The sequence below is a fragment of the Malurus melanocephalus genome, unplaced genomic scaffold (genome assembly GCF_030028575.1).
Source record: "Malurus melanocephalus ecotype Western Australia unplaced genomic scaffold, MMel_1.1 scaffold_541, whole genome shotgun sequence".
NCBI classification, from domain to species: domain Eukaryota; kingdom Metazoa; phylum Chordata; class Aves; order Passeriformes; family Maluridae; genus Malurus; species Malurus melanocephalus.
In genome coordinates, this window is record NW_026623773.1 from 431,533 (window position 1) to 447,129 (window position 15,597).

At 48.5% G+C, this 15,597-nt stretch overlaps 1 protein-coding gene across 1 annotated transcript in view; it reads right to left on the reverse strand.

Annotated features, from left to right (window-relative positions):
* The window catches only part of LOC130582940 (tumor necrosis factor ligand superfamily member 8-like), a 21,775-nt gene that overhangs the window by 5,547 nt on the left and 631 nt on the right, over positions 1–15,597 (reverse strand). Inside the window, exon 2 of the mRNA XM_057381929.1 lies at positions 8,071–8,116. Within this exon, the coding sequence (XP_057237912.1) occupies positions 8,071–8,116 (46 nt within the window). The remainder of the gene's footprint in view (positions 1–8,070; positions 8,117–15,597) is intronic.

Here is a 15,597-nt window from a genome sequence, read left to right on the forward strand (position 1 = left end):
ACAGGGTGGGGCTGTTGGGGGGTCTGGGCAGGGACAGGGGCTGGGCTGGGTGATCCTGGGGGTCCCTCCAGCTCGGGATATTCTGTGATTCCATGATTCTAACAAGATTCTCTTTTAATGCAGAGTGGGATAAAGATCTTAAGTTTCATAGGATTCCTGAAACTGGCGATAACAATAAAAGATTCMAATCTCCAGACTCTGCTGTATCTGCATGACCCAATTTCTAAGGGGGTCTTGATAACCAGGATGGATTAATCAGACAGAAGCTGATCCCCCCACAATTCCCCCTGGCAGGAAGGGGGCTGGTGTGATGTGTGTTGCACCCTTTGCATCCTCCATTGGAGACAATGACTGTGGATATCTTGAAAAAATTGCAATATTTCGCTGATTCCAGTAGTTTAACGACTTTTGTGGAGAGCAGGAGCTTACTGCACTCCAAGAATGAGTAAGTCATGTACCAAAGTCCCTTCACCATTCTGGAAATCCCCAAAGAAAAAACAAAACCTGCTTTTCTGGTGTTAGTCACGTCCATATAGCATTTTAGTGATGGCACAGGCACTACAGAGATGTGGAGATATAACACAGGATGGGCAAAAACCCTTCTGGCCTTTATTTGAAACGAAACCGGCCATGGGGATAATGAAGCACTGATAACAATCAGCACCCTGAGCCTGCTCACTCCCCGTGTGTCCTGCAGGAAGGGAGGGATTATTTTCACAAATTCAGTGGCATTTTGGGGATTCTGAGAATCCCCTTCTGCACCTTTGGAGCTGCACCCTGTGCCCAAGGGCTGAGCCTGCCCAAAACATCCCAGAGCTGCCCTGCCCTGCCCTGAGCTCCTCGGGGTGTCCACAGCATCTCTAAAGATCTCCCCTGGCTGACCTGGCTGCACTTTGCCTTTCCTGAGCTGTGCTTCACGTTTATTGCTGTCAGCAGGTTTGCTGTGCCCGCCTTCAAACCGTTTATTTGGTGACATCAGCTGCATTACTCAGAAGGCAAATTATGGGAAAGAAAAATGTTTTACAAAAACAGCTCCCGTTCTCGCTCTGCTGAGGCAGCTTAGAACTGTTTTCTGCTTTTATTTCTCAATTCTTTTATCTGAAACATTTCAGCTCAAGCCAGGAGAGGCTGAATTTACCAGGCCTGATGGAKGGATGTGCTCCCAGCACCTAACTGGCTTTGCACGAGTCACGGTGTAAATCAGAGCTAATCCCTCTGCAATCAATGGGATTAGGGGAATTTAAAAATACCGAGAGAAGGACAGACAAAGTTACATTTGGGCTCAAGACCAAGGAGAACATGCTGGTTTCATAGTTTGCTGCAGATTTGCTTCAATGAGAGCTGCTGATAAAGGAGAGATCTCAGCAAGATTTAGGGTGTTTTGTCCTAAAGAAAGTATCAGAAGATAATTAATTTTTGATTTTTGACCCTTTGGATGGGCATCCAGAGGGTGCAGCCCCGAGGAAAAGAGCCTGTTTCCAGGAACTTCATGCAGCTTTTACCCACCGAGCCAAAAGGGGCTGGGAGATGGGATTGGGAAATGGGAGTGGGGAATGGGAGTGGGAAATGGCAATGGGTCAGGGAAATGGGAATGGAGAATGGGAATGGGGAATGGGGAACGGGAGTGGGGAATRGGAGTGGGAAATGGGTCAGGGAAATGGGAGTGGGAGTGGGGAATGGGAATGGGGAATGGGAGTAGGAAATGGGATTGGGGAACGGGGCTGTGGAATAAAACTGGGAAATGGGTCCCAGGGGAGCTGCAGCCTCGCTGAACCCCAGGATTTCTCCCTGAGGTTCCCCGGGAGCACCACAACACAGCAGCACCGTGTCCAGCCAGGAGGAAGCCAAGGGCCCTGGGACACTGTGGGCACATGGGGTGCTGCCAGACAGGGCCAAGAGGGGGTGGCTGTGCCTGGGGGAGCTGTCCCTGCTGGCTGCCTCAGTTTCCCCACCCCTGAGATGACTCTGATGGGAGCACCAGCAAAGGGCACTGCAACCACGAGCCTAAAGGGCTCTGTCAGCGTGGAAGGCGCCACCACCCAGACGTGGAAAGCCCCTGGAGTGGGCTCCTGAGGCTGGTGCTGGTCCCAGCCATCCCTTGGTGACATCCCATGGCTGTGAGGGTGACATCAGCCCCGGCTGGGGGCTGGGTGTGGGCAGGAACAGGAGCAGGGCAAACCCCTGAGTGATTTCATGGAGTAAAGAAGTCCAAGCAGGCAGCAAACAGCTTTAGATTCYTCTGTCACCCCGAGAATTCAGGAATTTACGGAACTGGGGGAGGTGACGGCACCCATCCCCACCAGCAGGGCACCCACAGGCCGGAGCTGGCAGCGTTTGCCCCGTGGGATTTGTGTGCAGCCTCTCCCTGCAGTGCCCGTGGCTGCTCTGAGCCCTGCCCTGCCAGCCTGGGACTGGGGAGGCTGTGACAGTGGCACCTGGGTGACAGCCCCTCCTGGGATCGGTGACAGAGCTTTGGGCCCTGCTCCTGGCTGTCCCTGTCACACAGTCCCTGTCACACACACATCCTGGCTCTCCCTGTCACACACCCCTGGCTGTCCCTGTCACACACCCTGACTGTCCCTGTCACAGACACCCCTGCTGTCCCTGTCACACCCCCTGGCCCCTCCAGAGCCCCCAAGGACTGTCACTCTGCTCTGAAGGGCGCTAAACTCATCTGCCGACTTCACCTCCTTCCAAAAAACAGAAATTAAGGAAGTATTCCTTTTTTCCCCACCAAATTAAGGAAGAATCTCTTATGGATTTCTCACTGCACACCTGAGTAGTGCAAACCCTGTAGAGTTTTAGGTCACAGCTCTTCAGATCTGTGCCTGCAGTGCAGCACAGGTCACACAATGKCATGAGCTATCCACATCTATCTGTGTGTATTTATATACACATACACATTCATCTCTAGCTCATGTTTTAGGTACTGGAGAGAGGAAAGATGCAGCATTCAGCACTCTGAGCAATACCAATCACCTCGTGTGTCTAATTAACAAAGCCACCAGCCCCAGTGTGACTCAGTGGGATGTGTGTGCTGCAGTTTCCCCCGGATGCTGGCCTGCAGGAGGCCCCTGMACTCTTTTTAGCATCTGCAAGCCCAGGCTTGCCCAAATTTTTCGAGCTGAGCAGCACAATCCCTGTGGCCTGACCTGCCAGGGGCACACAGAGCTGGGGCAGTGTCACATCTGTCACAGCCCTGGGCTGGGGCTCAGAAGGGACAGCCTTCAAGTGTGAAATGCCCATTTCTGAAGATCCCAATGTTATCCCAGAATCCCAGAGTCACTGAGGCTGGAAAAGCCCTCCAAGATCAGTGAGCCTGAGCTGTGCCTTATCCTCACCTTGTCCCCAGCCCAGCGCTCTGAGTGCCACTTCCAGCCCTTCCTTGGACACCTCCAGGGATGGGCACTCCAAACCTCCCTGGGCAGCCCCTGCCCATCCCTGAGCACCCTTTCCATGAGGAAATTCCTGCTGCTGTCCCCCCTGCCCCTCCCCAGCCCAGCCTGAGGCCGTTCCCTCTCCTCCTGTCCCTGTTCCCTGGAGCAGAGCCCGACCCCCCCGGCTGTCCCCTCCTGTCAGGGAGTTGTGCAGAGCCACAAGGTCCCCCCTGATCCMCCTTTGCTCCAGGCTGAGCCCCTTYCCCAGCTCYCTCAGCYCCTCCTCATGATGCTGGGATAATTTCATGCTGGAAAAGATCAGATTTACTTGCAGAGGGCCAAACTACCCTGTGAGATATTGCTGCAAATCYGAAAAGGCTTCTTGGCTCATTGCCTTCAGCCTGATTTACTCTGTGGTGGCAAGTTTGTGACTGTCACCTGTGTTGTACTAATCTATCAGAGTCAGATTTTTATTTGGGAACCTATTTCCCATTGAAACTCTGAGTGGGGTACTGGATTTCTTTTCCTGGTCTGTCCAGTGCCAGAGAAAAATACCTATAAATGATATATGTGTGTGTGTTGTCTTGAGAGATTATTTTTCCTTTTGTGAATAGAAGAGATTTCGGTACCAAATCTTTGCAGTTCAGCCATCAAGAAAAACCATCAGCCCTGGATTGCACAATTCCCAGGGAAATGAGGCTCAGAGAGACCAGCAAGGAGATGATGAGGGCTGCACCTTTCCAGACTCCGCAGCTCATAAATTTCTCTGTGAGTTCAGTTGCCCTCTAAAAAATGAACATAACACCTCTCTGATCCGTACTAATCCATGATTTGTTATTTGTGAAACGGGGATGGCTTTCTCCGGAGAAATGCTTCCACAAAAAGAACACCTCACAACCATTTAGCTGCTGATAGATTTGATTCCTCCCCTCTGTTGCTCAGGTGCTGCTCCAACAGTGGCACAGAGCATTTCAAGAGGCTGATCCCATTTTTCACACAATTTTAATGAGCTGACACAGCCTGTGCCTGTGGATCCCTGCAGCCCATCCATTGGGGATGGAAACCTCCCAGAAATCTGCTTTAGTGCCCACTGSTGTTTAGCTAACAACAGAACATAATCTCATCAGGGGTTTCAATTAAACCAGCGTGTTTTCCTGATTTAATAAAACACAATTCATTTGGTGTTGTGGCTGGGTCAGGGCTGCTGCCCTAATGCCTTAGGATTTTTCAGTTTCTATATTTTTTATATTCTGAATTTTCTATGTACGTGTATTCTTGTTCTTCTCTAGTACAGCACTAATGCTCCTGTTCTCACATCTTTAAACAAAACAATTCCTCTCTGAGCCTGAAATCCAAGGACAATTTGCTGCCTCAGAGCCCCAAAATATGGAAACCACAGAGAACTGGGGGAGCAGGTTTGGGGTGGGTGACATCATCACCTGAAGGTGTCATTGGAGAATTGGGGCCCGATGTGTGAATGAGACAGAACTGATAAAAGGTGAAGATCTCGTGACTCGGGGTCCATTTTGGGTGTAGGATCAGGAGGAGGCTTTGTCTGCTCTTAATGTACCTGTAGGCCTGGATTAAATTTATCTGCTTTTATTCTCTTAATTTGTCTGGGCTCTGTTCCAGGTGAGCCTTGTTTTAGACATCAGCCCCTCGCAGTGGGGTCTCTGTCTGAGTGACCCTGGCTGGTCCCAGCATGGAATTTTTGTGTCACAGRATCATGGGATGGGTTGGGAGGGACCTTACAGACACATCCCACTGTCCCAGGGTGCTCCAAACCCCGTCCAGCCTGGCCTGGGACACTCCAGGGATGGGCTGTGTCCCCCAGGARCATCTCTGGCACTGGCACAGGGCTGCAGCCAGGCTCAGCACCCACTGCCAATGGGCAATGCTGGTTCCTCACTCCCTTTTCCCTTTTACCAGCACAGGTTCATGGGCACAAAACAGTCCCAATCCACACCTGGGCTGCCTGGGACCTAAATCCAAATCCAAACCAAATCTAAACCAAATCCAAATCCAACCCAAATTCAAACCAAATCCAACCCAAATATAAACCAAATCCAAATCCAAACCAAATTCAAACCAAATCCAAATCCAAACCAAATCTAAACCAAATCCAAATCCAAATCCAAACCCAATTCAAACCAAATCCAAATCCATGGCAGCCCCACCCCATCCCCTCCCTGCAGAGTTTCTCCTGTTCCCGTCTCGGACCTTGCCATGGTTGCCACAAGTCCCTGCTTGGTGGCCAGCAGCTGACAGAGCTCCCTGTGAGGGCCCTCAGTAAATTACCCACTGGGGTATATTAATTAATTACCCACTGGGGTATACTTAATTATTCATTAGCCCTGCTTTATGCATTTTAAGAGGAAAATAAAAGGCCCTGGCAATGTGGTCACACTTGAATGCTCCATTACCCTCCAACAGAGACTGATGGGATGGATGGGAGAGCATTAAAATCCACAAAAAACAGCTTTCAGCAGCTCCTCCTGCCTTGGGGTCTCACTGTCAGTCCCTTTTGTCCTTCACTAATGGCACCATCTCACATTTAGCAGCAAAATTCAGAATTCAGAGCAAGAGGGTGACTGGGATTGATAGGAACCTAAAGATGAAAATGTTCTGGCTGTTGAAACAGCATCCTGGCCATTCCTGGGGAGAGCACATTGCTCCTACCTGGCACCTGCCACTGCTGGTGMGGAGAAAAAAACAACTGGCACGGGTTGCTTGAGTTGAAATAAAACCATATCTATGTTAAAAAAAAAGTTTATATACTGTTAATATATGTAGTTTATATATTGTATATATGTCTGATATATAAATGGTTTTCTTTCAAATAAAACTAAAACTATCACCAAAACTAAAACTAAAACTACAAATACAAGTACAAGTAAAAAATAAAAAAATATATATAGATATAGATGATATAGATATAGGTATAGATATAGATATAGGTATAGATATAGATATAGATATAGATATAGATATAGATATAGATATAGATAAAATATATAAATAAAAATAAAAAATATAAATATACTCTAGGACCAGTGACATCTCTCTCTTTGTCCTGGGAATGCCCCTACCCCTTGTGCTTTGCTTTGAAAAGCGCTGACCTACARACACAACCTCTGTGGCTCCTCCTCTGTGGATCACAAGGCTCCACACCTTCAGATCCTGCACATTCCTGAGTCTCTTCAGATACAAAATAAAGCATGAAAAGACTTGAAAAAGACTTAAGATTTAAGGGGATGCTTAGGTTGAGAGAGAGAAAACTGTGTGTGCTTAGGATTCTCTAGGGAGACCCTAAGGGGAAAAGAAAATTCCTCCAGGTTACAGGAATTTTAAAACCTAAAAAACCTGATGGTCAGGCAAGAAGCTCTCAGAAAGGGCACAGTGACACATAAGGATTACTTTGGGAATTGTGGGCTGTGAAACAAACCCAACATGGGAGAGTCGGGGATTCAAAAGTTCTCCAAAACATGGCAAATGTGGCCCAAATGCTGCAAAAACGCAGCTGCAGAAAAGGGGGCTGTGGAATTGGGACTCTGCAGATCTTGGGCTTCTTGGAATCATGGAATCACAGAATATCCCGAGCTGGAGGGACCCCCAGGATCACCCAGCCCAGCYCCTGTCCCTGCCCAGACCCCCCAACAGCCCCACCCTGTCCATCCCTGGCAGCGCTGTCCAAACGCTCCTGGAGCTCTGGCAGCCTCGGGGCCGGGACCATTCCCTGGGGAGCCTGGGCAGTGCCAGCACCCTCTGGGGACACAAGAACCTTTCCCTGCTCTCCAGCCTGAGCCTGCCCTGGCCCAGCTCCAGCCRTTCCCYGGCTYCTGTCCCTGTCCCAGAGCAGAGATCGGAGCTGCCCCTCGGGAGGAGCTGCAGCCCCGGGGAGCTCTGAGCTCAGTCTCTGCTGTAGCTGAACAATCCCAGTTTCCTCCAATCTCCCATTCTGCCCCACCTCCAGATGGACACTGGGYTTCATTTTCCCAGCTGCAGAGGGAGGCAGAGGCATCTCCTGCCCTCTGGGACTGGAGGAATTTGTCTTTGCAAGGAATCAAATATCGATGCTGAAAGCCAGAGCAACACCAGTGAGACGAACAGCGCTCCTGATTTATGCCAAGGAGAAGCAGAATCTCGTCCCTGTTACACAGATTTGCCCATTTTCAGCTCCCTGTGCTCACTCTCTGCCTGCTTTAATTCCCTGCTCTGTGCCTTTTGCTGCTGTTCCACTTGTCCCTTCCTGACTCACCCGTTCCCTTCTCCCTTTTCCCCACAATCCAGGAGCTCTTTTGGAATATGTGGAACACATTTCCCCCCTGCCTTGTGAAAACGAGGACCTTGCACACATTTGCAAGAGCCAGCACTCAAAATGAGACCTTTAAAGTCAGAGCAATGTTCACATCATCTGGCAAAAAGCTCTGTAGCACAGACACCCCAGGGCACATTCAAAAATATTTGTTATTTCTTCACCCATGCACTGGCTCCTGGATGTACTGAGTGATTTGAAAGCTTCTTTCTTCTTATTATTTTCAATTCCCCCCCCCCACCCCCCACTACTTTGGCTCTTCACCAAGAAGAATCTTTCTGGGAAATGTTAAGATGTGCACAATTGGCTTGTTCATGACCCTGGGGAATATTTGCATCGCAGATGTCACAAATTGTGTGTTTGATTTCAGGGTCTTACCTGTCCTGATGGGTTTTTTGATGCCCTCCATGGCAGGATCAGCTGCCTGGAAGAGAAGAAAGAGAAGGGATGGTTATTCTGGGAACAGTGCATGTACATTCCACATGCAACCCTGCTTTAAAAGTGGATCTGAAACTTTTCTAACGCAGAAAATCAATGTTTCTGACACAACCAGATGCTCTCAGTGCAGTAAGAAATTCCAGTGGGTTTTGTTGGGGTTGTTCCAGGAGGAGAAATCCTAAAAATCCCATTCTGTGGCTGGCAAAGCTTGGAGAGCTCTGGGACAGAGTGGACTGGACATCCTTGAAAGACAATTTTGTCCCTGGGAAAGAGAATGAAAACTGTAGAACCCCCCCAAGCATTTTCCTGCCTCACCTCTCCTCTTACYCCATCCTGAGATATAAAACCAAGGGTCAACACGGCACAGAAAACTGTCAGCAGGACATGAGAAATTCCCAGAAAACCAACTCCAGGGGTGAAATTCAGCAGGATTCCTCTGATGACACTTTTCTGCCACTCAGACACCCAACCCTGAGTCACTGACAGCTCAGAAATGTCCAACAATGCCCTCAGGGAGCAAAAAGCTCTCCCAGCTCTGTGTCCCATCCCTGTGCTCTCTCAATGGGTGATCCCACAGGGATTTCTGTGTCAGGGGATGGGTTTTGCTCAGGCTGGGCTGACCCAGCTCCTCTGACCTGGGCACAGATTACCTGGGATAATTGTGCAGGTTAATTATGCCAGGTCCAGCTCAGAACTTAAGTGGGGAGTTGGAAGTTGGAAGGGATCCTTTAGGATCAACAGATCCTTCTCTCTGCTCCTTTTACCTAAAACTGAATTAAAAACCTCTTCCAGCTGCTCCTTGAGCCCCGTCAGTGCCCAGTTCCCTGTCCAGTGAATCACCAGGATGTCCAACAACCCTGGGACGTCCAGAAGGAGGGATTTGGGAAGCTCTACCAGCTTTAACAGAACATCTGATATCTCCTGAGAGAAATGAGGCACTCCTGTGGTGGGAAACAGCTTCACCCACAGCGTTGTCACAGCATAAACTCCTCATTTCTGTGCGTAAATTGGATAAATGGAAATTGTGGGGAGAAGGAAAGGTGGGTGCACAGTGAGAGAAGCTGTGTTGGCTCTGTTTTTGTTAATTGATGTTCTAATTTTAAATGTTTAGGAATGTTTTAAATTAGATTTTGGCCTCATGTGGCCRTGTCTCCATGCTGATGTACAGACTGCATCTACTCTCAGCAAAAAGTTGTCTTCCTTTGGTTTAATGACAACTGCAGTGTCCTGCAGAGCTTCTCCTGTGTGGACTGGGCAGGGACAGGTTCATGGTGGAACTGCCTGATCCCAAATTGAGCTCTTTCCCCATTTAAATGAGTCTCTCATTCTCCAGGAATTTGGAATCTGTAATTTGTTCCTTTTCCYTTCCCACCCTGTGTAAGGGAGGGCAGAATCTCCTGCTGAGCCAATGTTTTTCCAGGTGATGCTCCTGAGCTGCACAGGGAGCTGCTGGGGCAGCAGGAGAATGGGAATTCAGAGATGTAATTTGAAAAAAAAATCAATATTTTCAGCGGTTTTTTTTGCCTAACACCACATCCTCCTGTGGGAACGCTCATGGATCTCATCACACACTGATCCCTCAGGATTTCAGCTTCTCTATTTCCATGTCTCTGTACCCCTGGAATTCTTCAGTGTTTAACTCCAGACTCCACAGACAGTGCTGAGCTCCTGCTCTCCCATTTTTACACAAAACAATTCCTCTGCAGCCCCAAACTCAAGGACACCTCCCTGTGCCAGGCCTCAAGGGATGGAAACAACAGAGAATTGGGGGAGCCAAGTTGGAGTTTTTGACTGCATTGGCTGCAGCTGCAATTGGAGGATTCAGCAAATCCCGATGTGCAAATGGACAAAAGTGAGAAAGGGTGAAAAAGCCGTGAGCCATTGTCCATTGTGGGTGCAGCCCCTGGCTGGGCTGGGACTGCCCTGAATGGCCCTGAAGGCCCTGCAAGAACAGAACTGCTTTGGATTCTCTCARTTCTGGCCACACTCTGCTTTAGGTAAACCCAAAAAGGCACCAATACAACCAAATGTGAGACTGAGAAGGGTTTGGGCTGGAAACACCTCCAGAAATCTCTGCCAGGACCTCTCAGCCCCTTCCTTTGCCCCCTCTCACACTCACTCAGGGCACAGGGAAATGTTGTTCGATGCAATATCTGACCATTCCTGCTCTCTGCGGAGAATTAAACATCTTTTATGTCACCAAAAAAAGGATGCTCTGCCCCCAGTGAGATTCCCCTCCATGAAATCAGCAGCCAGGGAAGTGTTTGCCTTGCTGATGCACTCAGGGCAACAAAAGAAAATTAAAATGGACTAAAGGCTGTGTTCTCACCTGGGAAGGCTCCCAGCGAGTGAAACCAGCGYACACCAATGCAATTTATTTCAGTGCCAGTTGAGTAGACACTGAAATAAACCTTCAGGACTTCCTTTGAAATATTACTGGCATTATTTCTTTCTTTTCCATCAGCAGGAATATCACATGCAATGCTGTTGTTTGGAATGCAAAGAGGCATACAGGAGGAGCCCAAACAGATTAAATTCTATGGTGTCAGTGCAGAAAGAATTCATGGCAAGAAATTTCACCCTGTCTGGAGTGATCTGGGGGCTGGTGATGAAGGGTCTCAGTCCTTACTCAGCAAGAAGAATAATGTGAGTTTATTTTATTAGAGAAAATGATAATCAGGCATCGGTGATCTTTCCCTAATTATTTTACAAGAAATTTTCTCAAGCTGAGAGAGATTAAAGTGTCATTCTACATTCCCGTGTCACAATGTGAAAATTCATTGAACCAGGCACCTCTGATCCCTGGGAGGGTGGGCAGGCCCTGGCACAGGGTGCCCAGAGAAGCTGTGGCTGCCCCTGGATCCCTGGCAGTGCCCAAGGCCAGGCTGGACATTGAGGCTGGGAGCAGCCTGGGACAGTGGGAGGTGTCGCTGCCCATGGCAGGGGTGGGATGGGATGAGTTTTAAGGTCCCTTCCCACCCAAACCATTCTGGGATTCTGTGAAATGTTTTTCTACCTCTGGACAGTCCAGGAAATCTCCCCCAAACCACTGACCCCATAAAGGGCCTGGGCTCCCCAAGAGCATCTCCCCATGGCACCTTCCCAGGTCCTCTGCCCTCCAAGAAAGTCCTTCCATTCCAAAAGGAGTCCCAAGGCTCTCCATGTTCCTCCTCACCCTCAACCATCACGATTTCAGCAGGAATTGCTCCATGGAAAGTGTGGCCAGGCATTGGAATGCCGGGGGAGGTTTGGAGTGCCCATCCCTGGAGGTGTCCCAGGATGGGCTGAGGTGGCACTGAGTGATCAGTGGGGACTGGGCACAGCTTTGGAGAGCTCTCCCAGCCTCAGTGACCCTGGGATGGAGTCTGTGCCCTGATCTGGCTGGGAGAGAGGTGGTGGCACTGTGGGAAGGTGGCCCCGAGGTGCAAAGATTGAGGATGGACATGAGGAGTGTGGAAAGCATAGTCCTGTCCCCAATGAGCCTCACAGCCAACACAGCCCTGGCTAAAACCAGCTGTTCCTGAACTGACAGGAGTTATTAAAGTTTTTAATAGACACCTCCAGGCAGCAGGTGACAGTCACAGCACAGAACACCCACAGCAAGAGCTGGACTGACACAGTTCTCTCCTAAAACGCCTCAGTGGATTTTCTATAGTGCTCAACACATGGGAAATCTGCTTTCAGAGGCAATTTTCGGTGTTTTAATGTTAATTTATTTTTTAGATTTTTGTTTTATTTTCCTTTCTGTCAGGGTTGCCACCAGAGGGGGCCAACAGGCCCCAATTGGGGCACTCGGGGCCAAAATGAGTTTTAAGGAGGCACAAAACCCCAATAAATCGTGCAGGATCCTGCTGGGTGCTGTAGGAGCGACTCACAAATCTGCTGCTAAAGGTTTTTAACAGCCTTGAASACCAGATCAGCAAACAGAAAAACCTGCACTGACCTTTGGTATTTGCCACACTGGTGATAAAAATGTTTTCCCMCACAATTTAGAGCTTCAATAGGTGAAGTTTATAAAATCCAGAGCAGCGATGGACCTGATTGTGGACTCTGGACATTCACAGAGGATTTTTTAATGGGGGTGTCCAGGTGTCTGATGAACCTCCTCRTACAGCACGAGATTTGTGAGGCTCTGTGTGCCTTAAAATGCCATTTTCCAGCCTTTCCTGTGCCATTTCCTGCCCCTGGATTGCCATTTGTCTCTCTGTACACCTGAGTACCCCTGGAGATGTGTATTTATACACGTCCAGCAGCAGTACAGAAGGGTGGAGGGTTTAACGCACTTATGGACAGCGTTAAGAAGAAAAATGAAGCCTTCAGACCCCCTTTCATGGATATTCTCACTCCAGAGGAAAATTAAGTCAGATTGTGACAGATCCACATGGCCTGAAGCCAAGTGGCTCTGCAGAGGAAAGCTGAAGGAATGAACTGACTTCAAAACAGCAAATAACTCCAAAAAACCAGAGTTTAGCCCCAAAAACGCCCCTTCCCAGGAGCCGCACCAACGTGCTGTGCCACCCCTCTGGAAAACACGGTGTAAGGGAAATTTCTCGGGGTGCTGGAAAGTGGGGAGGTGTGCTGATGTGTGCTAGAGGTGCTGCAGGATTCAGAGAAGCAGCTTTGAATCATCGTTGCCTTTTTCCTTCGGCCTTTCAAGTCGAGTTTCCTTTCTTTGGAGCGCCCCGATCGTGGGCGATTTCTGCACAGYTTGATTTTCCTTTTCCAGTCTGTCTTCCTTCTTCTTAAATTAGGCAATTATGAATTCATCAAGAGGGACACAAGCAGCYTGTGATGGGGGCAGGGGACAGTGTGATTTTGTCACTACAGGTCTCTTCTTAATGCTGTGGCACCCAAGGGTCCAACCCTGTGACCCTCAAACGCCCCTTGGGACAGAGGGGAATCAAATCTTCTCTCTCAGCTCATCTCAACACAGGGAGGGTGTGAAGCTGTCCCTGAACTCACACAGCCCAGCTGAAAACATCTGCAGGGAAAACCTGATTTTCCCAAGAAAATGATCACAAAAAATGTTGGTCCTTCTTGTCACAGTCACAAAGAAAATGATGAAGGCAGCTGGTGATGCTCTAAACCCTTGAGCAGCTCAACATCCACAGTGCTCCAAGGAATCCCTACAGCAAGAGGGTTCGGTATCCACAGGCTCCCAAAAATTCCCTACAACAACAGGGCTTAATATCCACGGGTTCCCAAAAATTCCCTACAGCAACAGGGCTCAATAGACACAGATTTCCAAAGATTGCCTACAAAAACAGGGCTTAATATCCACATATTTCCAAAGATTCCCTACAGCAAGAGGGCTCAGAATTCACAGATTTCCAAGGTTTCCCAGCCCCTACAGCAACAGCACTCAATATCCACAGGTTTCCAAGAATTCCCCATCCCCTACAGAAAAAGGACTCAATATTCACAGTTTCCCAAAAATTCCCTGCAGCAAGAAGACTCAGTATCCACAGATTTYCAAGGATTCCCAGCCCCTCAGGTCCTGGCAGTGCTGATGTCAGTGCTGGAGATGCTCAGCCCAGCCCAGTGATTCCCAAAAGATTCAGTGCCCATCCTCACTCTGACAGTGCCTCCAAGAGCTGAAAGGTTTCTGCACCTTCCCTGCTTTTAAAGGATTTCAGGCTCAGCTTTAAGGATCTTAAAAGTCTGCTGTAGGCAGTACCTGGAATGGGCTGTTCTGATGGAGAATCTGGGTTTGGGAGAACAGATTTGAGGATGTCATGGGATTTTTGTGCTCTTTCTGTTCTCAGAAAGTACCTTTCAAACACTGTAAATGGCACTGAAGGAACTCATTCCCTCTGCTTGTTTAAGGAATAAGGTATAAGCAGCACTGGCATTTCAAAGATATGGTGAAATAAATCCTGGAAAATCTGTTTCCATAGCAGTGGGAGCTCAGTGCYCTTGCAGGGTTTGGAGCAGGCCTGGGGTTCCCTGTAGAACCTTTCCCACAGATCCAGCTCTTGTTCCCTGCTCTGGGAATTCAGTCACGGATGGGGGATCACCGCTCTGCTTCTGAGCTCCCTGAGAGCAAAACACAATCTGTGTTTTTACTGCCAAATCCTCCTCAGAGCGTAAAATTGCTGCTCGATTTTRTTTGTTCCTCACACCCCTCAGCTTTTATTTCCTCCTTTGGCCAAGCTYGTTTCCAAAGCAGCTGCAATGGTGCCATTACTCTTTTAAGTCAAAACCTTGCCTTTTTCAGTAATCTAAAAAAAAAAAAAAAAATTCCTCTGGCAACTCCTGTGACTGCTCCATGCTGATGGAGAGGTGATTTAATGCTCTCTCTGCTAATAACTACAAATGAAASCCTCATTATACAGCCAAGCTGTGGCAAGGCTGTAATTACCCAGACTGTTACTTTAAAGATCTCCCTTGATATCCCACTATTTCTCACTTAAAAAGCCCCATGTCTCACGTTAACTGTCCTCAAAGTGCTTCTCCATTGGGAGGGCACTGATTRCAGGTAAATGATTCCTCTCTTGAAGGGGTATCAATCAAGGCTCCCTGGTTTAATTTCTGGGTAATGCGCATAGACAGGCACACAAATTGCACAGGGTAAATTTAGTAAGAGAAAATACTGAGTCAATGGATCACATTTTGCTTTCCATGACCAGTTCCTCYAKCAGCCCTGCTCTGGAACTTTCCCTCAATGAACAGTAGTGAAGCCTCCTCACCTCTTTGATTTTTGCAGTAAGGTTTCAAAGTCTATAGAAATTCCAACCTGGCATTTTATCCTGGTTAAGTCAATGGCAATGCTCCTGTAAGATTAGAAATTCACTTTTTATCCCCACAACCATCTGTATTTCTGGCTCCCCATTCAACCCCAGATCCATTCAAGAGCAGTCTATTATTTTAAGAAGTTTAAAATGCCTGTAGGCAGTGGGGAAAGTTGGTTTTGTGGGACCTTGTCTCACTGATACTCTTTSTACAGCTTTGGCTGTGCATCAAAAATCACCCCCAAGGCAGGACTGATGGGACAGGGAGCAGGAGGGGGTTCCTGGGCCCCAAGTCTGCTCTGGGGGCTCCAGGACAGCTCAGGGTGTCACACACAGCTGTGACCATCCCCTGCTGGAATCCATCACTGTCTCAGAGCAGACACGACCTGAGACACCCAACATCTCCAAAGAATCAACAGCAGATGCTCATCCAACCAGGCAGGAGACACTGATCTAACCAAGCTGGTGGCATCTTGGATCAGGAGCTTCCCCTTTCCATGTCCAGAGTAGGAATTGTGTGCCAAGAACGAATGCTGCCCATGGAGAAAAGTCCTCTTTTTCTGAAGTTTTATCTTGCTCAGTGTTTTATTTTCCACCTAATTTGTGTGTATTTAGAGGTAGGAACTGGTTTTGTGGCCACAGAATGGGAAAGGAAAGGAAAGGAAAGGAAAGGAAAGGAAAGGAAAGGAAAGGAAAGGAAAGGAAAGGAAAGGAAAGGAAAGGAAAGGAAAGGAAA